General features: G+C 41.6%; 2 protein-coding genes across 2 annotated transcripts in view; one reads left to right on the forward strand and one right to left on the reverse strand.

Moving 5' to 3' along the window:
• Positions 1-4,812, reverse strand: part of Pkg21D (Protein kinase, cGMP-dependent at 21D) — a 202,304-nt gene extending 197,492 nt beyond the window's left edge. The window contains exon 1 of the mRNA XM_086830508.1: positions 4,805-4,812. The gene's annotated coding sequence lies outside the window, so the exon portion shown is untranslated. The remainder of the gene's footprint in view (positions 1-4,804) is intronic.
• The window catches only part of Tmtc2 (Transmembrane O-mannosyltransferase targeting cadherins 2), a 40,799-nt gene extending 14,884 nt beyond the window's left edge, over positions 1-25,915 (forward strand). Inside the window, exons 3-11 of the mRNA XM_020943304.2 lie at positions 18,073-18,159; positions 19,578-20,133; positions 20,241-21,363; positions 21,432-21,546; positions 24,110-24,195; positions 24,269-24,657; positions 24,725-24,809; positions 24,878-25,035; positions 25,105-25,915. Coding sequence (XP_020798963.2) covers positions 18,073-18,159; positions 19,578-20,133; positions 20,241-21,363; positions 21,432-21,546; positions 24,110-24,195; positions 24,269-24,657; positions 24,725-24,809; positions 24,878-25,035; positions 25,105-25,278 — 2,773 coding nt within the window. The 3' untranslated portion in view covers positions 25,279-25,915. The remainder of the gene's footprint in view (positions 1-18,072; positions 18,160-19,577; positions 20,134-20,240; positions 21,364-21,431; positions 21,547-24,109; positions 24,196-24,268; positions 24,658-24,724; positions 24,810-24,877; positions 25,036-25,104) is intronic.
• Positions 25,916-26,428: the final 513 nt, after the last annotated feature.

The raw sequence follows: 26,428 nt of genomic DNA on the forward strand, positions 1-26,428 counted from the left end.
AAAAATAAGACAAAACAGCTTTCCGAATCGAAATTATTTCATTTTTGGCTGAGTTATGCGATTTTGAAGTTTTAGGTTATAGAAAAATCATCATACTGAATATTTATACCCTTACAGGGTATCATCATTTCAGTCGGAAGCTTAAAACACAGTGAAGGAGGCATTTCCTAACCTATATATCATATATAATCTTGATCAGCATGAACAGGGGAATCTTTCTAGCCAAATAGGGAAACAAATTTTTGTTGACAAATTTTGTCCAATTTTTTTTGTTGTTAAAAAAGGACTTTTAACATTTAAAAAATTGTCAAAATTTTAAATATTTTATAATTTAAATCTAAGGATGCAGATTTATTAAACTATTAAAAAATAACACAAAACAGCTTTCCGAATCGAAATATTGCATTTTTGGCTGAGTTAAGAGTTTTAAAACTTTGATTTGTCTAATAAATGATGATATAGAAATATTAATAAATATCGATTAAAAAATGCGGATAAATTAAGTTATTTAAGCTGCAATATTTATATTAAATGCATAAATATCCTATTAAATAAAAGTTAAGTTAAGCTTAAGCACAATTTCTACTTCATTCACGTTATATAAACAAACAAGTTAAACTTGATACATATTTAAATATTTCTCTCAGTGTCCGAATCCAAAATTGTCAAATTGTCTGCTGCTTTCTGTGCGTGTGTGTGTGTTTGTGTGTTCACTCTCGCCGCAGTAAATGTATGAGCGATGCCAGAAAGTAGGCAACATATTTTTGCAGGCAAATACAAGCGGATGAGAAAGAGATGGGTAGAGGTAGTAGAGAAAAGAGACAGGAATAGGGCAATGACAGACAGCCGCAAGCTGCTTCCAAGAAAACGAAGAAGGCGGCGGCAGCTGCCCACTTTTTAATAAAATAAAGCCCAGGGACGAGGACGACTACGACGACTGGCAAGCGTTTAACATATGCCCCAGCAGATCAGGAGGGGAGAGGAGAGGAGAAAGCACTCCCCTCCGGAGTGAGAAAGAGATGGAGAGAGACAGAGAGAGAGAGGGCGAACAGAGACCGACGACGGCTTGATATTAAGCGCACCAGAGATAAACACAGACAGCACTAAATTAATTCTGCTCAATTTGCATTAAAATATATGTGTGAGTGTGCAAGAGAGTCTGCTGTGTGTAAGTGTGTGTGTGTTAGTTACATTTCCGTGGGTGTCCTTGTGTCTGTGCTATACACATACATACACATATATATATATATAGTACATGTATAAGTATAAATGTCGGTAAGGATATATGCAGCACTCTGTGTGTTAGTTTATTTAATTTTAAAGCCTGCCGGCTGAGCGACCAAACTTGCTTCCACTTCTGTTCCAGCTTCCTCTTCCGGTCATGCCTTCCTCTCCTCCTTTCTCTGCACTTCCCCCTTTAATCTCAGTTTCCCCTCCCCCCCCCCCTCGATGCGGTCGCACAGGTGAGCAAAAACTTTCGCACAGCTGCCTAATGACATTGTGGAGGAGCTGCGACTGCCTCTCTGTGGTCAGGATTCTGTGCTGGGATAGAGCAGGAACTAAGCTTTCAGCGAGTGTCAGGAGGACCTACTAAAAAGGACCAAGGACCACCGCAATTTCTTTTTTTTTGGGTGGAGTTGACACAGAGTTATCTGCGGCCCAAAAGGCAGCAACAAATTGCCCTCGCCCCTTCTCCCCTTTGCCCACCAGACAACAAAGTATTAAAACATAAATGGCAACAATATCAAAACGGATGAACCGCAAAAGTGTATGCCAAATATACATATAAATTTGCATACATAAGGATATTGCACAAATGGGGTCAATAGAATAGGGAAAAAGTTAAGGTTCAATCAATATTTATTGATTTTCAATGAGATTTAAGACTTATAAATCGGAATTTGCTTTAAATTGTATCTTTAATATATAATAATAGGGAAGCAGTTAAGGTTAAATAAATATTTATTGATTTTTAATGAGATTTATTACATATAAATCGGAATTTTCTTTCAATTTTATCTTTAATTCGTTGTTATATATTTAAGACAAGCTTAATTTGCATACTCCAATGCTTACAGAATTTATAAAATATATTTAAAAACCTATCAGTGGAATCAAAGCTTAAAAACATCTTTACATACTCTTTTTTTTCCAATATCACTCTTTAAAATCCTTTTTAAATCTCTCTCACTAAAAGACTCCTATTTCTTTGACCCCCATAGTTTGCATAAAAGATAAATACACGGATAAATATACACACACACACATACACACAGAAAAGTATATGTAAACAAATTGTTACGCACTTTATGAAATGCCAAACCGAACCCGAACAGAAAGAGATAGAGAGAGGAGATTGAGAGAGAGAGAGAGAGCCTGTCGGAGGCTGAATTTGTGGTCTTCGCGGCTTTTGCTTCCCCTCAGCTCACTGTTATTGTCTTTTACATCATCGCTTTACTTAGCATAAGTACAGGCAAAGGCAACAACAAATTGCTGCCCTCACACCCCTCTCGAAAAATGGAATGCCGCCCCCTAAAAAAAAACAAAGGCGTAGGCAAGAAAATTCAGTGGGGAAAGTGCAAAAAATATATAAGAGAGGGTTTTTTTTCAAGGTATTATAATATTTTGAAATAATTATAGGTCGCAATGATTTCTGAACGTTGAAATTAAATCTAAAACAATGTAAATAAGCATTTTAAATACATCTTTTAAGTATCAAAGCTACTAAAATACAAGGCTTTATGGATATTCTTTGAAATTCCTGGAATTCTTAACTAGGGGTTTTTTCAAGTTATTATAGTATTTATAGTATTTGTGTTTTAAATAACTATGATTTCTGAACGTTGAAATTAAATCTAAAACAATTAAAATACATATTTTAGGTACTAAAGCTTCTAAAACTAAAGGCCTTAAGGATTTTCTTTGAAATTCCTAAAAATCTTAACTATAGGTTTTTTTAAGGTATTATAGTACTTAAAGAATTTGTGTTTTTAAATAACTATGATTTCTGAACGTTGAAATTAAATCTAAAGGATTAAGGATTTTCTTTGAAATTCCTGGAATTCTTAAGGTGTTTTTATCCTTTTCGAGGGGGTCATGACCACGCCACTGTCTCTTGGGGGGGCGATGTTGTTGCCGGCATTCCGTGCTGCGCCGCGTGAGCCTGACACCGCTCTCTTCTCTCTCTCCCTCTCTCCTAAAAGGCAACACAATCCAGTCCGAGCGCCTTTCTGCCATTGTTAACATTTATTTTTATTTTATGCACTCACACCCCCGCCTTGAGCTCCAAATAAGTATGCACAGCACGGGGCAGAGACTCCTGCTCCTGCTCCTGCTCCAGGACTTGCTCCTGATTCTGCTCCTGCTCCTTGGCTGTCCCGTTCCCAATTCCGAGTTAATATTATTGACTGCTTCCCGGGGATGTTCTTACGCCCGTCTGTTGGTGTTCTTTGTGCGTGTGCGTGAGCGTGCCAAAGCCAATATTTAGCTAATGGTCTTCATATTTTAAATATTTGGTGAAAGAAAGCCACTGGCAAACTTTAAAGCCTTGAAAATTTAAGCCAAGGAAATGTTGGGGCCCTGTGTGTGTGGGTGTAAAATATTTAAATTAAACTGCAAATGCAAACACACACTCACTCCCTCTGCCAGGCAATGCAATTTCATTTTCAACCATAAATTGCGCGCATGTGAAAAGTTGTTACTGTGTTTGTTGCTCCCATTTTTACGCTTTTATTTATATATATGTATATATATTTCGACCGTTATTGTTGTTACAGTTCCCTATTTATTTGCAAATGTCACGAGGATGGGCGAGGGGGAGGGAGGTAATGGGCGTGACAGATAAAAGTAAATTTGTTTGATTATTGTGGGCTCTCCTTTTTTTTAGCACACTTCACTTCAAACAGTATAAATAATTAAAAGCAATTCCGTGGGCAACTTTAATGGGGAGGGGAGGGAAAATGTGAGGTAAGGCAAATCTTTGCCCGGAAAATGTATACATGTGTGTGCTTTCCATGAAAACCCCAACAGAATGCATTACCATATGTGTGCAGTAACAAATGACAATTTCAGCAAAGCACAAAATAGGCAAAACAAAAGCAGAACAAAAGCAAAAACGAACCCATTGCACAAAATGAAAAAAAGAAAATGCAACTCTTGCATATTTGGAACAAGTGAATTGAGAGGTGGAGAACAAGGGGTTTTTTTGGGCGTACGAATAAAGTTATATTGATGTCAAACATGCGCAAAAAGGGGTACCAGAAACAGAAACAACAAAAAAACAATCAAGTTTGTATGCAAACAGGACCTAAGGTAACTAGAAGGTATGATGGAAGTTGTAGTTAGAAGGTTTATAATATAATAAAACACTATTTGGATTAAAAATAATCAAATAAACAACATAAAAAGCTGCTTTAGTATGCTGTAATATAAAGTTTTCCAAGAGGAAAAACTTACCTTAAAAGAAAATGAATAAAATGCCTTAAATGGTTCCAAAACATAGAAATTTAATACTGAGTCTTCTCATTTACTTTTCTCCTAACTCTGCAAATTATATTAGTTTAATTAATTTATGGAATTTAATTCAATTTAATCTAATTAATGGTAAAAATAAATAAAAAACCCCCAAATTCAGTGAATATCAAACTTAAAACAGTCTAAAAGAACTAAAATATATATACTATTTCCCATAAAATATTAAATAAAAACCCTCAAATATGCTTTTACTATTTAATTTCTCTTGCTATCAGAACAATCAAGCCAGTGAAAGGATCCCATGTTTATGATTTAGCCCCTCTCTTTTAGCATAGCCTTGGGTCTACTACAGGTAATGGGCTCAGTACAAAAAAAAAAAGAAAACAACAAGAAAACGTTTAAAACCCGCTACTCCTCTTGCTCTTTTGTTACCAAAACATTGCTCGGGCACAAAAGCCGTCCCAAAATAACTGGAAACTGGAACGCAGCGGAGGCTGCATCCCTTCCCCTTTCCCCTTCCCCCTCTTCCCAGACCAAGCAATGCAAACGATTTCCGAAAACGGGGCGTATACGTAATCTGCCATGAACCAAATATGCGATGCTAGAGAAGGGGGCAGGGGTCCGAGGGGGGGAAGCGGAACGTCGAAATGGCTGCCACAATTGTTGATGGCTCGCTGGATGGCTGCCTGGCTGGGAAGTGGGCTAAAATCGAGGACACACACCACACACACACACATGAAGAGAGCGGGAACAGAATTTGTGCACTCGAAAATCGCTGAAATCGCTGGCAAAATGATTTCCCCAGCGCTATGCAATCATCTTTTTTTTTCCTAGGCCTCTGTTTTTCTTTGTTTTATGTTTTTTTTTTCTCCTGTGTGTGTGTGTTTCTTTGCCTAATTGACGACACCCCACTGTGAGTGTGCCTGTGCATACATTTTAATTTGTTTACTTTTTGGCGCGCATTGTTGCAAGGAGGTGCCTGGCACCGACACCCACCGCACACACACACGCTAAATACACTTTTACGTGACTTGGCGACATCAACGTGCGGTATTTATGCCAAAGGATGCGGTGGAGTGTAGTTCCCCCAACTCCCAAGATTGCCAGGTATCGAAAATCCCTTAAGAAATCTCCCCCTCCTTTTTCCTAAGCTAATTTCCTGCAACCTCTAGAGACCTTAATTTAAAGCCTGGCAAAATGAAATTTCCTGCCTGTGCGCATTGACACTGATTTTATTTCGAGTCGCATTTCAATGGCAAAAAACCCATAAAAGACACCAGTGCTGAGGGGTCAAAGGGGTGGTGAAAGGGCGGCTTTTTATCCAAAAGAAAAGCGCGAGCAATGCAAGTTAATGCAAAACGCGGCATTTAACACTTTTGAAAAGGAAGCAGGATGGAAGACAGGCAGGGGGACTCAACCCCATTCACTCACTGTGAGTCTCAGCCACACTATGGTCCTATAAAATGCTTACAAAATGTTGTTTTATATGAGAATCCCCCTTCATACATACACACACACACAGAATCACAGTCATGGTGTGCTTGTGTGTGTGTGTGGGAATTGCATTTTACATGTGACGCACGTGTGCAACAACAGAGCCAACAAAAACCCAACTTGGCCTGAAGCAACAGAGGTAGAGAAACCAAAGAGAGACAGGAAGAGATTAAAAGGGGGAAAAGCCGAATGGGAGAGTACACTTTCCAGGGAGTAAAGTTAGGGAAAATTAAGGGGGAAATTAGGGAAATAACTTTCAACGGAGACTTTCTATACAAATAATAATAGAATTACCTTAAACAGAAAACTTTAAACATAAACTTTTTAGTCAACATTAAGTTATTATGTTATATATTTAGTTATATATTATAGGTTATAGGTGTTATAGGTTATATGTTTAGTTACATAAAAATAAAATTACCTCAATTTTATTTAAATTAAGATAAATTTAAATTAAGCTGAGATCTCTAGCTTAAAATGTATTTGATATAAGCAAAACGCTTCATTTTATTTTAAAGAAGCTAAAAACTATATGACAGCAGCATATTTTACAATTTAACTTCTAAAAAAACTTAAAAAAAAAGTTCTTTAATGATATATTTTCTTATAAATATACCCAAAACTTTTCCCAGATTACTAAATATTGCTAGATATTTAAAAATTTCAATAATTCTTATTAAGTTAAACTCAAAATCAAGCAAATCTTAGACTATAATTCCTATTTCTTAACCCTCTAGCCTTTTTACTTGCTTCAAAATATGGAAAATTTCAAGTTTTTTTCTTATAATTTCCATATAGATCACTTAGAGCCTCTTCTATACCTTCGATCTGTCATATACTCTCACCTGTACAAAGAGCATAAAAAGCATAAATCGCTTCACATGCGCAAACAAACTGCCTGCATTGCTTTCCCCCCCTCTTCACCTGGCTTTCCCTTTTCCAGCTATGGCTTTTCCACCTCTCCCTCTCTCTCTCTCTCTTCTCCCTTCTTTCCCTTGGGATGTGTGTGTGTGTCAGCACTCATTAGGATTAATTTTCCGGTTGCAGCATAAACTGAAGCTTACAGAGAAGACGCAGTGGCGTGGTGGCTGTGGGTGAGGGGGGTACGCCTACGCTCAAGTGTTGAATGCGACGGCCGCTCTCTGTCCGTTTGTCCGTTTTGTCCGTCAGCCTTCAAACGTAATAAAAAGAGCGTTGCAGCCATTGCTCTCCCCCATCTCTCTCTCTCTTCCTCAATGTCTCTGGGTGGAAAAAGAAATAGTTAAACTGCATAAAATTTAATCAAGAGCGTTGAATGTCAGCCCTGGCCCTGGCAGCAGTAAAAAGGACTAAAAAGGACACAGGAGCAGCAGCCAGGAGCAAAGGGGCGAAGGGGCGAAGGCCGAACGAACACGGCACCGAACACGTAAACGAGCAAAATGACATTTTATCATCAAAGGTGGGGCGACAACAACGCAGGCAACCAGCAGATAGAGATAGAGATAGATATAGGGATAGAGACAGAGATAGAGAGAGAGAGAGAGAGAGAGAGAGAGAGAGAGATAGAGACAGGGAGAGAGGGAGAGAGCGAGTGAGGGGTAACCCACAGAGAATTGAGAACCATTTTGTGTGCGCCGAAGGATAACCTACATTTTACTTTTCAGTTTTTAGTTTTTGCCCTTTTTATGCACGTCCCTGTGTGTGTGTGTGTTGGCCAGACGAAGGCTATATAAAGCCATCTGTCTCTGTCTCCTCTATGTGTGTGTGTGTGTGTGCAATGACAAAGCAAAACTTTCCAATTAACTTTGATTAAAAAGTTTCCACTATCGCCCTACAATGTAAACATGAAAAATTTGTTTGAATTAAACTGCTGGCTGACTGCAAGGACCTTCGATGTGTGTGTGTTTGTGTGTGGGCGTGGCAGGTGTACATAAAATCAATTTGCAATAAAATCAGTAAGTTGTATTTGCTCAGCTCAAACAGAGAGATAGAGAAAGGTAGCCAAGATCGCTATATTGGTACATAATCATCGATTAGTTCAGTGTACTTTTCAACCCGATAGATAGATAAATCATCGATTAAATTAAGGGAGGGGGGGTGAGATGAGGATTTATCGATGCATTTGCGATGCCGCGACTGTTGGCAGCCGCATAATGGACAGCTGCCCACAAACCGCAGCTCCACCACAGATATGCCAATCCCTCACACAACCCGGGAAACAGCGCGTTTCCCCTCTCACTATTATTGTGTAAATTTGCAATATTTGTTTCCATTTCATTCACTTAAAATACCGTGTTTCGGTTGGAATGCATTCATCAGCAGAAGGCTAAATAAATTGCACTAAAAGAAATGGTTTTAGAAATTAATAATAGATTAATTTTACAGGATAACTTTCCTGTAACTAAATTATGAAGTTCATTATGTTTCTATTAAATGCTTTAACATATTTTTACTGATGTTTCAGTTGGTAAAATTAATGGGAAATAGTTTTAAAAAACTAAAATAAACAGGATAAGTAACACATAATATATCGACCAAAATATATCGATATATATCAAACAGAAAATATCGTTTCTGTAACTAATAGATTTATCTGACAGGATTACTTTGCTATAACTAAATTATGAGGTTGATTATTATTCTATTAAATACTTGTACATATATATTTACTGATGTTTCAGTTGGTAAAGTTAATGGGAAATAGTTATAAAAAACTAAAATATACTGTATAAGTAATGTATAATATATCGACCAAAATATATCGATACTTATCAAACAGAAAATATCGTTATATTTGATACATCGCCATTTTTAAGATCTAAAGGTGACATTCTGTAATTTTACAGAAAGAACACCATGTTGACCTTTCTATAAATATACAAGAATATATATATATATATATATATATATATTTATAATAAGCTTTGACCTCCTGCGACAAAATAGATTTAAAATAGATTTTTTGCTCTCTGCACTCCAGTCTTTTGTATCTTGGAAAATGCCGGGGTCACCTGCAACCCGCTGCTCCTGCCGCTCCTGCTCAATCACCACTTTGCCACAAATGGCACATCAATTACATTCTTACATTTCATAGCAGATACAAATTTGCAACAGCAAATTGTGCTGGCTACCAGCATGTGGCAACAACTCCTCCTCCTCCCTGAATCCTGGTTCCTGGCTCCTGTTTATTTGCTTGTTTGCCCTGTGTATCTGTGTATCTACATCGGAACTTGTATCTGCATCTGTGTATCTTTGCCGAGGCTTAGCCCGCACATGACGAGCATTTTTGCACAATGGTAACAAAAAAAAAGAATCTGTTGGCTGTGGTGTGTGTGTGTGCAATGTGCATTATTTTCGGCAATGGAAACCAGATGCAGGTGCTCGCCTCCGACTCCTGCTCCTGCTCCGACTTCGTTTGCATTGCGAATCAATCGCTTTGAATGATTGATAGAAATGTTTGCGATATACATTTGCCAGATGGCACTGGCACACACACACACACACTCACTCACGCACACACACCCATCGATCGATGCGGAAATAGGAAAGTGCGCCTCGGGCAGAGTGCACAAAAATTACACATACGCCCCATGTGCGCGCGTGACAAATTTTAACGCTCCAACGCGTTTCAAAGTCGCCGCAGGCCCAAAGCGAGAGCGAGTCAAGTCACCTAAAAAAATAATGCTAGAGCATTAAAGAACCATAAGACTTGGTCTTAAAGCTGCTTTTCCCCATTTCCCCAAATTAAAGGAAAAACCCTTTTCTTGCGGTTTTTGTGGGAATCTGCGGTGAATCTTTAGTGAGGCGTCGCATCCCCTTTTTGGGGACTTAATAAATAATTTGGCTGACCAGAAAGAGAGAGTAGAAAAAAGGAATTGATGCTTCAATAAACCGGGAACCCGGCTTACCTTTTGGGACCTGACCACGCCCCAAAGCACATCCCACCAGAAATATAATCAAGTTTGCACGGAACAGCGATGAAAGCCACACGCACTTCAAAAATTGTTTTGCCAGTGTGTTTTTCTTTTATTTTGTATATTATTTTTTTCAAACTCATATTTCACCCTGGTTTTATGCCCTTTTTTCCCCTTACTCTATTTAAACTTCTTGACCAAAAGAAGTAAATAATGAGTGAGAAACAAGCTAAGTTTTGGGGATGTTAAGAGTTGGTCAAGCAGCCCTTAAATGGGAAAGATATTCATTGGAAGTCTTACAAAATAAAAATCGAAGCTCTCTTTGGACTTTATTTTTAACTTTATGACTTGGGTTTTATTGGGGGTCTTGAAGTAAAATTTTTAAATAATCTTTTGTAAAGGAAGTTTTCAATGAGTTACAACCCTTATTTGTTTAGTTTTCCTCCATTTCCACCCTCCTTCAAGTTCAAAATAACCTCCCGCGGAATTAGTCAGCTTGAAATCATTTATTTCCCAGGATTATTATGCATTCAGAGGAGTCAGTGCATCGGTGGCTGACCAGGATTATCCATCGCGGTGGCTGCTGCTCCTCCACTGATATACTGATGCATATATGTATGGATGTTGCTCTGCAAATCCACAGCCAGAACTGCGTTTAGTTGTGCTGAATTTTATGGGGCTTCATTTGAACGTGCCACCAACCGCCACACCAGAGTTGTTCTTTTTATTATTATTTTGTATTTTTTGTATTTTTATTTTATTTTTCACACACCGCAGCGGCGGCGTGAGTTGTTTGTTTGCCTGTCGGTTGTGCATAAATTGCGGTGTGCGAATACCGCCTCCCATCGTTTCATCCTTGCAGATGCTTCGACGCCTGCTCCTGCTCCTGCTCCTGATCCAGATCCTGCTCCTGCCCCCCTCTGTGTGTGTGTGTTGGCACTGAAACAATAAACAACGTGACTTATCACATTGCGTAACTTGTGATTTAATTGGATTTATGCCCACGTACGGCATCGACTCTGGGGTTGAGAGAGAAAATTGCAGTTCGTGTCACGCAGCCCCTGAGCATTTCCGCACAATTTTATTGCAACTGCAAGAGCTCCATTTTCCGCACTTTTCCGGGCCCTGCCACGTGGGTTGTATAATGTCCAGAAATCGGAACGCAATCGCAATCGGAATCGCGTTGCCATCGATTGTGGTTGCGCAAAGTTTTTAATTATGTTTGCGGTTAGCAATTGGATTTCTTTCCCAACCTTATATACACACATCCTGCAAACACAACACCAGGATGCAGGACAGGACAGTACAGGACAGGACTGGACACCTGATGGGCACAAATATGGTTTGCCGTTTAATTATTTCCCCCGCCAGTTAATATTTCGATTTGCTGGTTGCATTTTTTTCCGCTCCCCACCTTGTTTGAGCAGCGCGTCAAAATGTTTAATATTAATATTCCATGCTAACTATTTAAGGGCCACGGGGGGAAAAAAAACAGCGAGAATTGAGTTTGGACTGGAAAAACTGGTGGTACGAATGCAACAGTATCGTAAATATTTGCCACAATCACACACAGTGGGAAAGAAAGTACAAATTCGAGGTGTACTGGGTAAGAGAACACTTCAAGAAATGAGTGGTTTACTACTAAGTATTTGCTATTTTTAATACTTTTACAGTATTTTTGTAGTATTTAAAATAGGGGAAATGTGGAATAATTTGAGGTTTGGTATTTGGTATTTTGTATACTTTTACAGTATTTGTGTAGTATTTAAAACAGGTGAAAAGTGGAACTATTTGAGGTTTATTTAATCCTAACTTTGGATTATTTTCACATAACATAATACATTTAAGCATTTATTTTTTTTAATGTAATTATTTTTTATTTCCACAAATATTCTCTCAATATATATATATAAATTAAGGAAAAAAATTACATTAACAAAAAATAATTACATACAAAAATAAATAAAATACCAAATGAATAGTAAATATATATATAATATAAATATATATATATACCAAATGGTATAATTATCCGCATAGTTTTTAGGTTACAAATTAATGTGATTAATATGTAATATTTAACTTATAAATAGAAGCCAGAGACAGTCCTTAAATCAGGAGAAATAATAGAAATTAAATATTTTTTAACATTTACACATTTATTTTTGATTATTGTAAGATTTATCAGAGGTTTTTTATTTGGCAACAATGTGTAGATTTTGTTTTTGAACCCTTAAACGTGTTCTAATTCTTTTAAAAATTTTCGTAAACCTAAATAATGTATTTCTCATAAACTAAAAAGTCTCCATAATTTTTTCAAGTGCATAACAAGCGGGCAAATCAAATGCGCGCCAACATGGCGTATGCGTAATTATAATTATGTAATGCAAACAGCACAAAGCGCACACAAATACACACTCACACACACTCGCACCGCCACCGAGACAGACAGAAAGCTATACAGATACACACGCACACACACACACACAAGTGTATATATACGTACATGTCATTTTAATTAGCATATAGAGCAACACGCATACGCCACGTTGGTCGTCGGACTCAATTTCAAGGCACTTGGCTGGCATTTTGGACATCCCGGTTATAATTGTTCAACAGGCTTACGCAAATGAGGAGAGAGGGGGAGAGGGGGTGAAGAGGGGGCGACAGTTGCGCATTCAATTAACGCAGCTGGAACACACACACGCACACACACACACACTTAACTGCTAACTAGGCCGCAGCTTCTCATTTTCCCCCCCGCACTTGATTTTCCCTCACGATTATCGAGACGCTTCGGATTTCCCATTTTTGGGTTTTTGGCTTTTGTTTTTCCCCAAACATTTTGTGGCCTAGTAAATCCGTAAAGCATCCTTTTCTTTCCTCCCCCCACCAACCCCTTGTTAAGTGTTTTCCACCCATTTTCCGCTGACCGTGTGTGTGGGAATACATAATTAAACGATTCACAGTTTTGGGCATTTAAATTAAATTATGGCCGTGAAGTGTGACAGCGAAACTCGAGCGCACATCGAGAAGGGCTCTGCGTTAATTGACAGATGCTAATTATTACCTAATTATTAGTTATGCCTGCTTTGGGTTCCATATACATACGTACATATCTCCTCAAGTATTTGCCACTAATCTTTTCGATCCAAAATCAGCTTCGCATTCAAATTCCGACACAATCTGAGCCCCCAAGAAGCGGAACTGCGGCACTTTCATAATTCCTTGGAAAAGCCGCTTCACCGACAGGTTTTCCACGACGGCATTGCAATTGTACAAACTGTTGGGCAAATGTTCAACGAGTTATAAAACCGAAACTCGAGCAAAAAAGGCCCCCAAAGCGAATGGAAAACTTTACTGCAGGGCCCTGGATTCCGAAATATGAAAAGTTTTCCTCAAACACCAGGCCACGCCTTCACATATGTGTGTGTGGGAGTATGTGTGTGTAGGAGAGAGTGTGTGTGTGTGTGGGCGGAAAACTGCCTTTTTGTGATTAGCATAAAACTGCCAAAAGTCTGACTCTGTTACTGGCTTTGGCATCGAATTCGACTCACGAACACTACAAGAAATTGTTTAGGAAATGATTTTCCAGGGTTTTCTTTTTAGAGATAATAAATTAGCTTTTTCCAAATATTTTGAAAGAATATATATGTTTTATGGGTAACATTTTATGATCTTAAAATGAATTAGGAGGTGCTTTCTTTCTGTGGCATTGCTTTTACTATGTCGAAAGTAAAAATTTCGCTGTGAAGTTATTTATGAATCTTCTTCATATTGAACAAATTAAACCTCGAATATGAGATACATATCAACTTTTATTAATCTCTTCAAATATTAATTTATTTTTAAACAAGTTTAAACGATCTTTGAACGATTCCTTAATCCTTGTTTTATCCTTATTAATAGTTTTTGTATTCTTCAATCCATTTCTTAAAGAAATCCCATAGATTCCTCACTTTCTCCTTTAGTGATACAAAGTTGTTTAATTTGGAAAATAGATTTGATTAAAAATCTGATTAAATTCCGCAATTTTCTCCCAATGTTCCCAACTTTTCTCTTACCGCACAAGCATTCATACTGCACTCGAATTTCGAGTCCTACAACTCTCTCGGCAACCAAAGACACCCACAAAGCTCGAACTGGGCTTTTCCAAAATACCTCAAAAAATATTGGCAGCAGTGAGAGGGCCAACGAAAAGCTGACCGGAAAGTCAGGCTGGGACTCCATTTTGGGTGCACTCTCTTCACTTTGGATTCCGGACTGGTTTGCATGTGTTGCGCACTTGCTGGGCGACTTACCTAGCACATCCGCACACACACCACATACACATCGTCCTTGCGGGGTGTATGCATTCGTATTTGGCAGGCTAAACGAGTTTAGTTGGCCAAACATTATCATAACTTGGTCGTTTGCAAGCCGCAATGGTGTAATCGTTTCATTTTTAAAACGTTTTTCGGCATTTTAACGGTACTTTCCCAAAATGGCTGCCTTTCCGTTCATTATTTTGATGTCCGGTTTGGGCCATAGAGCCCGGGGGCAAAGCGAAAAACTAAGCTAAACTGCATTTATTTTTTTTGTCTGGTGGCTTATTTAAAATGCAGTGCAAAGCCCCAGCCAAAAAGGCTGCATACCGCATAATAATAAACTTTCACTTTTTTCCTGACAGGCTTACTCCCCTTCGACAGCAATTTAAGCGGGAAATGATTGCTCACCTTTTGGGGAGCTAGAAAACTAACGAAACAGAAAAAACAGCAGGTGTACCTCGTGGGTGTTGGGGGAGTTGGTTAACCCCTTTTTTCCAGAGGGCCAAACTTCCAACTCCAGCTGGCCGCAGGTGTCGGCATATAATTAATTTTATGCATAATCAAGCAAAGTGAAATAAAAACGCCTATTAATTATAGTTTTTTGTTGCTACCCCAAATAACTTTATTCGTGAGGGAGAGTAGGAAAATTAATTCAATGCGCTTAAATTTCACGTCTATTAGTCTCCAGAGGCCGCTTCCTAATTTCCATACTGCTCTTGACACTTTAGGCAATTAATTTAGAATTTTAATACCCAAAAGTCCACTCCCCTGTTGGCTAATTGTGGCCTGCAGAGTGACCCTGGATCGATTCGGCTGCATCCGAGGCACCCAAAGGGTTACAGACGACCTTCGAATTAGTGGGAAAGTGTGAAAAAAACACAGGGAAACCCACCTGGCCAGCGGAAGCGGAAACTGTCAAAGGCACAACAAACAAACGCAAAGCCAGAAAAAACAAAAAGAAAAAACCATTAGACGACACAATTTACTAGGTCAGCGGCAAAGGATGGCAGGTGGCAGGTGGCAGGCAATAAAAAAATAGAAAAGCAAAAGTGCGAGGAGAGAGTGGAAAGTGACAGGAAAAGCAAGGGGAATGGCTAGGGAAAATGGCCAATGGCAAGTGGCAACTTCGCAAACAGTTTAAAGTGCCACGCAAGTAATAAGACAAATTGGAAATTTAATCAACAATAAACCTGAAACTGTTAAATAGGCAAACAAAACAAAGTAAAAAAACAAGCAAGCCAGCACACTCCCTCGAAAATTGAGACAATGAAAAGCCCGTTATTTATGTGGTGTGCCTCGGCTAATTACGAAAATAAAACATGATTTATGGCCAAGACTAAGGCCAGGCCCTCCTTCGCCATGTGTGTAGCAAGATTGAACGGAAGGAAGGAAGGACCATGTACGACCAGCAAACAAAGGACCTTCTTCTTATAACATATAAAGTGCTCAAGTTGTGGGCAATTATTTGCGGATAATTGGTATGCGAGTCGCTCGCCAAATGAGTTGACAAGCTGGAAATGATAGGAGGTCCGAGCAAAGCAGTCAATGGCTTGGAAACAGGCGGTAACTGCAGGCGAATCAATCAGGCAAACACCAACAAAAGAAAGGCAGAAGCAACTCACAGGATCTAAGCTCTGAGCTCATCATTATGGCTCATTAGCAAAGCAATTTTTGGGCTGGTGTGTATGTGTTTTGCTTTCGCTTTTCCCATTTCCCCATTTTCCCCATTTTCCCTTTCTGCTTCTGCGGCTTACTCGCATATTGAATGCTGCTAATTTGGCCATAAGCCGGTGCCCGGCCCGGTCTCCTTGTGCATAATGCCAAATCTCTCACTCTCTCCCCCTATTTTCCTTAGTGTGTCAACGTCGACAAAACTATGCCGACTTAGCGAAGGACCTCCTAAGCCCAACCTCTCTTCCTTTTGCTCCTTGGGAGACCTAAGGCTTCGCTAAGCCAACTGCTTATTACTCGCATGTACAAGACCGAAAATAAAGGAAAGGAAAAACTAAAGGAAAAGCGCTGGTGTTGCGCAATTTTGGTTTGCTCAAAGGAACTAGTTCCTAAGGAATACAAATGGGAATGATATGCAAGTGAGGGTTAGCTTATAAATAGAACTAGTTCCTGAGGAATACAAATGGGAATGATATGCAGGGTTAGCTTATAAATAGTAAAAATTGGACAGGATTTAATTAATAGAGCACAAAGAGACACAGAAACTTGATGAGTTTAGTAAAGTAGCTTTCTTAAGCTTATTAAATAAAGAAAAATATTTTTATTAAATTATTAAAGGGTTTCACATACAATTTTACGTTTCAGAGTATTATAATTCCAGTCAGAAGCTTGCAACGCAGTGAAGGAGGCACCTCTGACTATATAAAGTATATATATTCTTGATCAGGATCAACAGTCGAGTCAATCTAGCCATGTCCGTCTGTCCGTCTGTCCGTTTCTACGCAAACTAGTCGCTCAGTTTTGAAGCTATCTGAATGAAACTTTGTAGTTAGCCTTCTATATACTCTCAATCGTATATATGTCAGAACGGGCCAGATCGGACGACTATATCATATAGCTGCCATAGGAATGATCGAGAAATTAATTCAATTAAAAATTATAACATTTTCAGTATTCAACAGATTTTCATCAAATTTGAGATATACCCATTTTATATTAGTCTTAAAAATTGAGTCAAATTTTATGAAAATAGGACGACTATATCATATAGGTGTCATGGAAACGATCGTTAGATATATAGTAGAGGAAAAATGCAAATCTGTAAATATAATATGAATAGGTGAATGGAACAAAAGCAGGTATTACTTATTTGTTTTTTAACATACATATATATAATTTATATTGTATTGAAGCTAGCTTCCTTTCCTGTTAAATAATAAACTCTATCTATGTGAGTTTAGGGAATGGTTTAATATGAACCAAGCACTCTCTGGATGCTGAGTGTGTTCATTAATCGCTGGAAAAGCCAACGAGTATAGCTACACACCTACACCTACACACATCGCAGGCAAGGCTTGTTGATAGCCTTTATTGTCTGCAACTCCGGCGACTCTTAATGTCAACGATGCTGTTGGCGCACAAAAGGGGGGTTGTATCCTTTGGGGGAGAAGTTCGAGCAGGACGAGCAGGAGGACGTTGTTGACGTTGCCAACCGCAGCAACAAATGTGCATGTATAGAGTCAGAGCAACAGAGAAAAGGGTCGGAAATCGGGTTGAAATTGGGGGGCAGGGTATGTTGAGGGATAAGCAAATGCAAGAGCAACAGCAACAGAAACAGCAAAAGCAATGGCAATGGCAACAGACTGCTGCCTCTCATTATGTGTAATGGCTGTAGCAACATCATCAACGGCCAGTAAACAACAACAAGCCAGAGCAACAGCAGGACAAGACCAACAAGAACCACAGGACTGTCACAGAGTCCTTTCGGACAACACACAACACACACCAATGACAATGCGCCAAAAAGGAGGAAGTCATGAATGCAATCTACCTGCATTGCATTGCCGCCCTGAAAGGAATGTCAAGCCAAGAGCGGAAGGCAAAGTAAAAACGTAAAGGAAAAGTAAAGGAAAAGCAGAGGAAAAGCTGCTGCCAGCAGGCAGGCAGCAAAATACCTGTAATGGAAAGTATGATTCAGAAAGTAAATCCAGATGAATGTCACACTACACAGAGAGAGAGTCTAGAGTCTTTAAGTTCCTATTCAACTTTCCTTCAAAGAAACCTTAAACTAATATTTACTGATATCTCCCATTAGTCAATTAATCGCTTTAACCATTCCCATTGAAATCCAAATATATTCCCCCCTTAATAAACCAATACAAATATGATTTCTGTCTTCTGTAATCTCTTCTACTCCTTACTAATCGATTATTCCTACTCTCTTCTCCTTGCAGCATGGACTACACCTGTCTATTCTGCTGCAGCCTGGCCTTCATCCTGTATCTGAACACTCTGAATGCCGGCTTCGTCTACGACGACAGGTAAGAGTCATTATCCCCCAGATTTAGGGGGAAGCTCAAGTAAGGGGGGAAAAGCATTCAAGCTTCCAGGCAAAATTTATTAAAGTTGCGATAGGAAATACTTCAAGAGAAGGCACAAAATTACACAAAAATACAAAATATATAAGGATAATGTAAAGGTAAAAGGTCGCCTGCGGCATGCCTTGATGCTGCAATGGAATTCCGTTGGTGCTTAAAATCGAATTTCAACCCAAGGAACAAGAAGGCACTTCCAGCTCTGTAGCTCTCCAGCGACTTTATGCGGCATTAGAGTGGCATTTGTTTATGGTGGGAAAGCTGGGCAGGTGGAGCTGCCGGCACAGGCCACCGCCGCATCGGCATTTCCCATGATATACGAGCTGCTGGCATCGCCACCGCCGTCGTCGTTGTCACGAACACCCGGCCAAAATCCTACAAAAGTCCGCCTGCCGTGCGTGCAAAGAGGTGGCACAGGTGGCACAGGTAGGAATGCAAGGTAGGGACGGGGGAGGAGGACTGGCAGGAGCAGGACTCCCCGCCAAAGACCAAAATGCAAGCCAGGCACGAGTCACTGTGTGTGTGTGTGTGACTGAAGTGTGTTTGTGTTGGGAAAAGCCAACAGGATAGCAGTCGATGATGTTGGCATTGTAGTGGAAGTCCTTCTCAGAATTGTAGTTGCTGATGTCCTTGTACACAGCGAAAAATAAAGGGGGCTTACAATGAAACTAAAGTAGGAGAAACTAAGAAGAGTAAAATAGTTGTAGGAATTTTGAAAAGCGAATAAGGGTAACCTATTCTTTTAGCTTTCACATATTTTTCCTTTGTAACTTTTTGAAGATTTTTGGACTTCTTAACAATCTGCTTAGAGCTCATTATTTAACAAATTTTTTAAATTTTCCCACAGTGTATTCTTGCAGAAGAGTGTTCCATGCGTGTGGCTCTCCATGCCGATGCTGATGATGATGCCATCAGTGACAACATGGAGATGCAGCCCAGTTTGGCTTTAACCTCAGGCTGGCCTGCGGCTGAAAATGTGCACAATAAATGCATGTGTGTGTGTGTGTGTGTGTGGGAATGACCTTAATGATTGAACAAAGGTTGCCAGGCAAAAACGTCGTTGAAAGACACACAACTCGAGCACTTAATTCCCACTCAAAGGGAGTTGAAAATTCCAGGAAACTTGCCATAAGAGTTTTCAATTTTTCAACTGTCCTAAGGCGATATATTGTAAGGTTTATAGATAGGTAGTTAAGAAACTGGGTTTACTTAGAGGAACTTACTAAGAGCTACTAAGTTAAAGAAATATTCCCCAAATTCTAAATTGATTTCTAACCCAAGTCTCTCAATATAACTCCAGAAATCCTTACATATTCTGATGATCTTCCTTTAAAAAACAATTTCCCCATATCCTTTCATTGCAGACGCGCCATCCTGGCCAATGCAGATGTCTCTGGCAGCGGTCCTTGGCAACGGAGCTTCGCCAATGACTTTTGGGGCACTCCGCTGACGGATAACGGCTCCCATGGCTCCTGGCGTCCACTCTGCGTGCTCAGCTTCCGGCTCAACTATCTGCTTGGAGGCGGCTTTGCGCCTTGGGGCTTCCATTTGGTCAACAATCTGCTCCATTGCATTGCCACCGCCTTGGTGGTGCGTGTGGCACGCACTCTACTTGCCTCCGTGTGGGCAGTCCTGGCCGCCGGAGCCATCTTTGCCGCCCATCCCATACACACGGAAGCTGTGGCCGGTGTGGTGGGGCGAGCGGATGTTGCCGCCTGCGTTTGCTACCTGCTCACGTACCTCAGTTATCTCCGGCACATGCGTTGGCGCGAGTCTGGCGATCCTCGCCAGTGGCTGGCATTGGGAGCAACCCTAATCCTGGCCCTGGCGGGTCTACTCTGCAAGGAGACAGCCGTCACGGCGCTGCTGGTCTGCGCCCTGTTCGATGTGATGCGGGGGCTTAGTGGACAGATGGATAAGGTAAGTGTTCTACCTCCTTGATTTTTATATTTAATGATTTATCTTTAGAGGTTGTTTTTAGAGGATTTCCTAATATTTTTGTATAATTTTCTATGATATTCTTGTAGCAACGCATTCGTTCCGTTTGCCTTGTCCTTGGCGCTCTCTGCTGTGGCATCTACTGCCGCCTGGTCATTGTCCCGGGACCACAGACCGCCTTCTCCAGCGCCGACAATCCCATTGCCCGCACTCCCTCCGCCTGGACGCGCCTGCTGACCTTCCTCTACCTGCCCGTCTTCAATCTGAGGCTGCTGCTGCAACCGCAGGTGTTGAGCTTCGACTGGGGCATGGATGCCCTGCCCAGGGTCACCTCGTTGTGGGATAGAAGGAACGCCCAGTCTGCCTGCTTTTACTCGGTGCTGGTGGGCGTGGCGTGGCGCAGTTGTCGCCAATTGCTGCTCAGCAGCGGTCACAAGGTGACCAGCGGCATGGCCAGCGGCTCCTCTGCCTCTGCCTTTCCCCAGTATCACATCCAGAAGGTGGCATCATCCGGTCGCAAGTCCCGCTCCAAGCGGAAGCGATTGGCCAACAGCAAGTACCAAGCCTTTGAGGCAGCCTATCATCAACAGGATGCCGCGCTTTCCTGCCGCGATTGCAACAACAATAATCAGAGCAGCAATGGCTTTGTCTACGAGGGCACCTCGCCGCAGTCCGCCCACGCCAGTCACAGCCAGCCCCATCACCTCGTGTCTTCCGCCTTCCGCGGCTCCCGCAGCAGCAGCAGCTGCAGCAACAGCACCAACAGCAGCACCTCTAGCTCCAGTTCCAGCTCCAGCTCGAGCTCTAGCTCTAGCTCCGACTCATCCTCCTCCTCCTCGTCCAGCTCTAATTTCCACTGCTCCTCGGAGTATGCGCTGGAAGGGATGTCGCCTGGCAATAGGCACGCCTGCGTCCTGCTCATGTCCTGCAGCTTCCTGGCCCTGCCCTTCCTGCCCGCCAGCAATCTGCTCTTCTATGTGGGCTTCGTGGTGGCCGAGCGTCTGCTGTACCTGCCCAGCGTGGGCTTTTGTCTCCTGGTTGGCTATGGGGTCTCCAAACTGATGGCCTGCTCCCAGCGCACACGCTGCACCCTGCTCCTGAGCCTGAGTGTCCTGCTGGCTGCAATGAGCCTGAGGACTGTGCGGCGGAATGCCGACTGGCGGGATGAGGAGAGTCTGTACAGGAGTGCGATTGCCATCAATCCGCCAAAGGGTAAGTGGCGAGAGCTCTCTGTTTTTTTGTGTGTCGATTTCGGTGGTTAATTTGATTTTACTTTTCAGCGTTGGGCAATCTGGGCAGTGTGTTGAGTTCGCAGGGACGTTACGAGGAGGCCAAACAGGTCCTGCAGGAGGCCATTCGCTACAGGCCCAACATGGCGGATGTGCACTTTAACCTGTGAGTAGTCAATATCCGGGATAACTATGATAACTCGAGACCATTAGCGACCATTACAGAGAGTGTTTAGAGTGGAAAAGGCAAAATGGAACTCCTTTCCTTTAGTTTCCTGGGATTATCAATATTTTTTCAAGCAATTTAAAGAGTTGTTTGCCTGATTTTTCTCTGATTTTAGTCAGTTGTTGCGCTTTTTGTGTAAAAGTTTAAGCCGGAACTGGCCTCATTACTACAGGCTGCCTATCCCACCCCCACCCATATGTGACAGGCAAAAGGATGACAGGATGCGATAAATGGCAGCCATTTTCATTATCTCTCCATGCGTTCTCCACTCTCCATCCAAGGACTATTTCCCTCATCCACTCACCCCCATCGCCAGGACTCCGCTTGGGTGCGCATTTAGCGCGGCCATTTTATGCAGCGAAGCATTCCAGTTATGAGAGACTACATCCTTCGTCCTTCGTCCTTCGTCCCTAGCCTGGCAATACACAATGCCGAACAAGCTGTCAAATGAAGCCCATTTCCCTTTTTGCTCCCTTGTTTATCCCTCTTATTCTCTCTTCTTGCATTGCATTTCCCTAGAGACACGCACCAATCCTTCTCTTACTCCAAAGTCGCCAACTGAAAACTGCATCCTTCGCCGCGTACTTTCCCATTTGTATCCTGCTCAGGGCATTTGCGTGCCGCTGCAGAACTATGCGCATTTTGTGATGCCTACAGAGAGAGAAAATGGGGTGAAATGGAAGGGGATTTTCACAAGGATAATTGTAGTTTTTGGGGTTCCTTCTTTGGATAATCTATGAGATTTGTGGGGGAAGGGAGAGAGTTAATCCGTACTATTAATTACTTATTAATGTAAAATGTTTATAGGGCAAGATATGGTATATTTCTAATAATCTTTTGAAACTCTTTAGATCCTTGTTTTAATATCTGATCTTTACTAAGAAGTAATCTAGTAAACAAAGAAAATATCACTTTCATTAATTACTAATTAATGTAAAATGTTTATAGGGGAAGATAAGGTATATTTCTCAGAATCTTTTGAAACCCTTTAGATCCTTGTTTTAATATCTGATCTTTACTAAGAAGTAATCTAGTAAACAAAGAAAATATCACTTTCATATAATTATTTAAAGTGCCCTTTATCTGTTTCCATCTTGTTAAGATCTTTGGGTTTAACTTTGGAGATATCTGTATATATTTTTCATGATGTACCATTCAGGATGCTCGACAAAAGTCCTTAGCTTTCACACTCTCTCTCTCCGCTCCGCTCCACTCCTAACGTTCCGTCTGTCAACGTCTGACAAAGTCTGTAAGCGTGCTGTGTTCTTCGCTTTCAGTTCGGTTCGGTTTCTGTTCTGTTCTGTCCTGTCCTCTTCCGCAATGTCCTGTGCTCCTCGGCTGCTGCTGGTTCTGTGTTTTGTCTGCTGTCTGTTGTCTGTTCGCATTGCATTTTTGCTCATTGCGCATATTTCACAGCAGCGACGCGACGCGATGCGACAGAAGAAAGAAAAGCCAGCAGCAGCAGCAGTTGGAAAAAGCGGAAATTCAAAGCAGAAAAGCAGAAAGCAAAAAGAAAAGTGAGCGCGCGGCGGAGTTGTGTGCTTTGAATATTCAGTGCGTCATTTCGGGTTTCCTTTTTACCGCCTGTCTGTCAACGTCAGACGGCAGCAGCAGCGGGCTTGTCGCAGGCCAGATTATTGCTTGTACTCAGCCAGGATCCCAGTGTCCTTATGTCTACTCCTCCTCCTTCGCCCCGCTTTGTCGCCGCGGCTAATGCCGGAATCCCCGAGTCAATGGTTCAGAACCAGGTCACATTGCTAAGGCTGCCCCATTATGTGTGCTGTGGTGTGTCCTGTGGAAACCCTTCAACAGGCTAGGCGCTAATCGAAAATCAATGGCAATGGCAGCAGCTTCTAACCGGAACGTATCCTGCGGATACACACATCTCATACATACATTATTTACTACGATCAAATCATCAATGGCAATGCTCGCGGCGCCTGTCGCTTGCTTGACTGATTGCCATCGAGTCCTGAATCCTGAATTTCTCCACACACACACGTCGTAAGGACCAGCAGGAGCCAAACGCCGAAACCAGAAAATCACTGAGCTGTATAATTTGATTTTTTACTTTACTTTCGAACTTTTATTGTTGGTGTTTTGCCACAGTTGCTGCTGCTCTTGTTGCATTCGAAATGGGAAATGAGAAACAGGACTCTCCATCTCGCCCCGTCATTTGCTGTTTGCATTTTCCCCCTTTTCTTTGCTTGAGAAAATGTTGTGGGAAAAGTGCCAGCAGCCAACAGCAAACTAATTACATAAATCCAAGTACACTTTCGCTGAAGGTCGGTTGCCTTTGAAATTCTAGAGAAGCGAGCTTCTTGGAAATGTTATTTCTTACTGTGTAAGTAGCAGGGGTGGGCACTCGACTTGTTAGGCGCTCCACGAAACCCACAAGAGGCCGAGTCACTCCGATTTGGATGCTCTAATTAGATCTTGAGAGGCGGACACAAGTTCAGTCTATTAATGTCAACACTTTCACTCTCTTGCTCTCTCGCTTCAGCGGCATCCTGCACCAGAATCAGCAGGACTATCCCTCGGCCGTGGAGTGCTTTCAGCGCGCCATTAAGTTCCGACCGAATCTGGCGGGTGAGTTTGCCATTTTGCAGTTGTTTTTTTTTTTTTTTGAGATTTTACATATTTATCCCACCCGACGACGCAGTGGCCTACCTCAACCTGGGCATATCATTCATAGCGCTGGGCAAGCGCCAGCAGGCCATCGAAATCCTTCAGGCAGGCTCTAATCTGGACGGAGCCTCGGTACGAGATCGTGTGGCCCATGACCAGGCCAGAAGCTCATCGTACTTGCAATTGGGTGCACTTTACGTGGAACAAGGTAAACTGCAGAGAGCTCTGGCCATCTATAGGGAAGCCCTATCCTCGCTGCCGGGATTGCCGCAGCAACGAGAGGTCCTGTATCAGCGAATAGGTGATGTCCTGGGACGATTGCAGCAATGGGATGAGGCCGAAAGACACCATCGAGCTGCTTTGGAACTGCAGCCCAATCAGGTGGCAGCGCATCTCTCCTATGGCATCACTTTGGCCAGAAATGTAAGTTGAATGGGTCTTGAATGTAATTTGGGATTTGTATCCAAGATTTTTGCTTTCTATTCCACAGAGCAGCCGCGCTTCGGAGGCAGAAATGTGGTTTAAGCGGGCCCTACAACTGGCACCCGAACAGGCCAGCGTCTATCATCATTATGGTGAGTTCTGGCAAGGATTTCATTAACCTAACTCAATTTAAAGTACTAAATTTAATATCTCCTTTTAGCTGAATTCCTATCCCTGCAGTCGCGACATCATGAGTCCGCCATCTATCATCGTCGAGCCGCTGAATTAGCGCCCAAGGACTATGCTCTGGTGGTGGCTGCTGCCACGGCAATGCGCCTGCTGGACAGGAAGGTGGAGGCCGAAATGTGGTACCGAAAGGTGAGTCTACTCATGAGATTTGCTTCCCCTAATTACCATTCTAAACTATACTTGATATCACCTCTTTAGGCTGTGGCTCTGCGACCGGATGATGCTCATGCCCACACCAATCTGGGGGCCATATTGCATCTGCTGGGAAGGACAAATCATGCGGCTGCCAGCTACAAGGCGGCGCTACGTTTACAGCCCGGAGATGCCATCACGTTGGGCAACCTGGCCAAGCTGGGTGTGACGAATGTCTAGCAATTGTAGTGGCCACGAGGAGCTAACGTTTAAGTTAAGAGCATATTTTTGTATAAGGGGAATGGGGAAAAACATAAAGAAAAGGAAAAAGGCAACGTTAGATAACTCTACAGAATTTATACAAAGGACTTCGATACATATGTATATCATTTAGCAGCTGGCAGCCGTGTAAATATCCAAGCAGCGACCAAAGAGAATGTCACAGAATATAGATAGCGATACAGATACAGATACCGCGTTAAAGCGTTACAGATACAGATACCGAATCAGTGGGAGGAGAAGCAAACAGAGAGAACAATAATTAAAATATCTAACTGTTAAGTGAAACGAATGTTGCTGTACAGCTATGGGAACGATGATTGGGTAACTACTCGTAATGTGCTTAAAATATCCATGTAAATGATTGTAAATATGAGGAAACATATTATTATTGACTATATATATACGATATATATATTATATATTGACTTGGCTTCTCCAGATTGTTTTCTGTCCGTTGTGTAATGTACATTTTAGTTAAGCGAAATAAAGCAAGGATACCAATAAAAGAATGTGTATGGATTGTATAGAGATATGGCAAAGTGGAGAAGAGATATATATATATATATAAATAAAAAACAACCCAAAATGAATTGAATTAAATACGAGTTTTTCTTGGGCAATTTTCCAGTCCCCTCAGCAGCTCTCTTTAATCCCTCTCAGTGCCACATTCCTACCATAATTATGACCGCTTATGGCCACTGCAATCTTCTGGAGCTCCAGCCAAGTGAAATATTTTCAGTGCTCAACGGCTTAGATCCTTTCCAGGACTTTCTCCCAACCAGCTGAGCCCAAGCACAAACACAATCAATGTCACAATTTTCGACGACGACGCCGAGGACGACCCAAGTCGAAGACGGAGACGCCACTTAAGCTGTGGCCAACCACAACAGGAAGTAAGGCGCTGGCAGTGTCTTCTGGCAATCGCAGGATTATGAATTACAATATACCCGAGTGCCTCTGCTCCTTGGTCCTTGGTCCTTGCTCCATCTCCAGCTGCAGAGTCATAATATTGCCACAGCTAATGCCACGTCTAAATGGCCGGGCTTGGCAAGCAGTCTCCGGATTCCTTGGCCGATAAAGGTGATGACTTTTGACATCCTCCCCGAGG

The sequence above is a fragment of the Drosophila serrata genome, unplaced genomic scaffold (assembly GCF_035046125.1).
Source record: "Drosophila serrata isolate PLE 108 unplaced genomic scaffold, ASM3504612v1 contig_240, whole genome shotgun sequence".
In the NCBI taxonomy this organism is placed as follows: Eukaryota; Metazoa; Arthropoda; class Insecta; order Diptera; family Drosophilidae; genus Drosophila; species Drosophila serrata.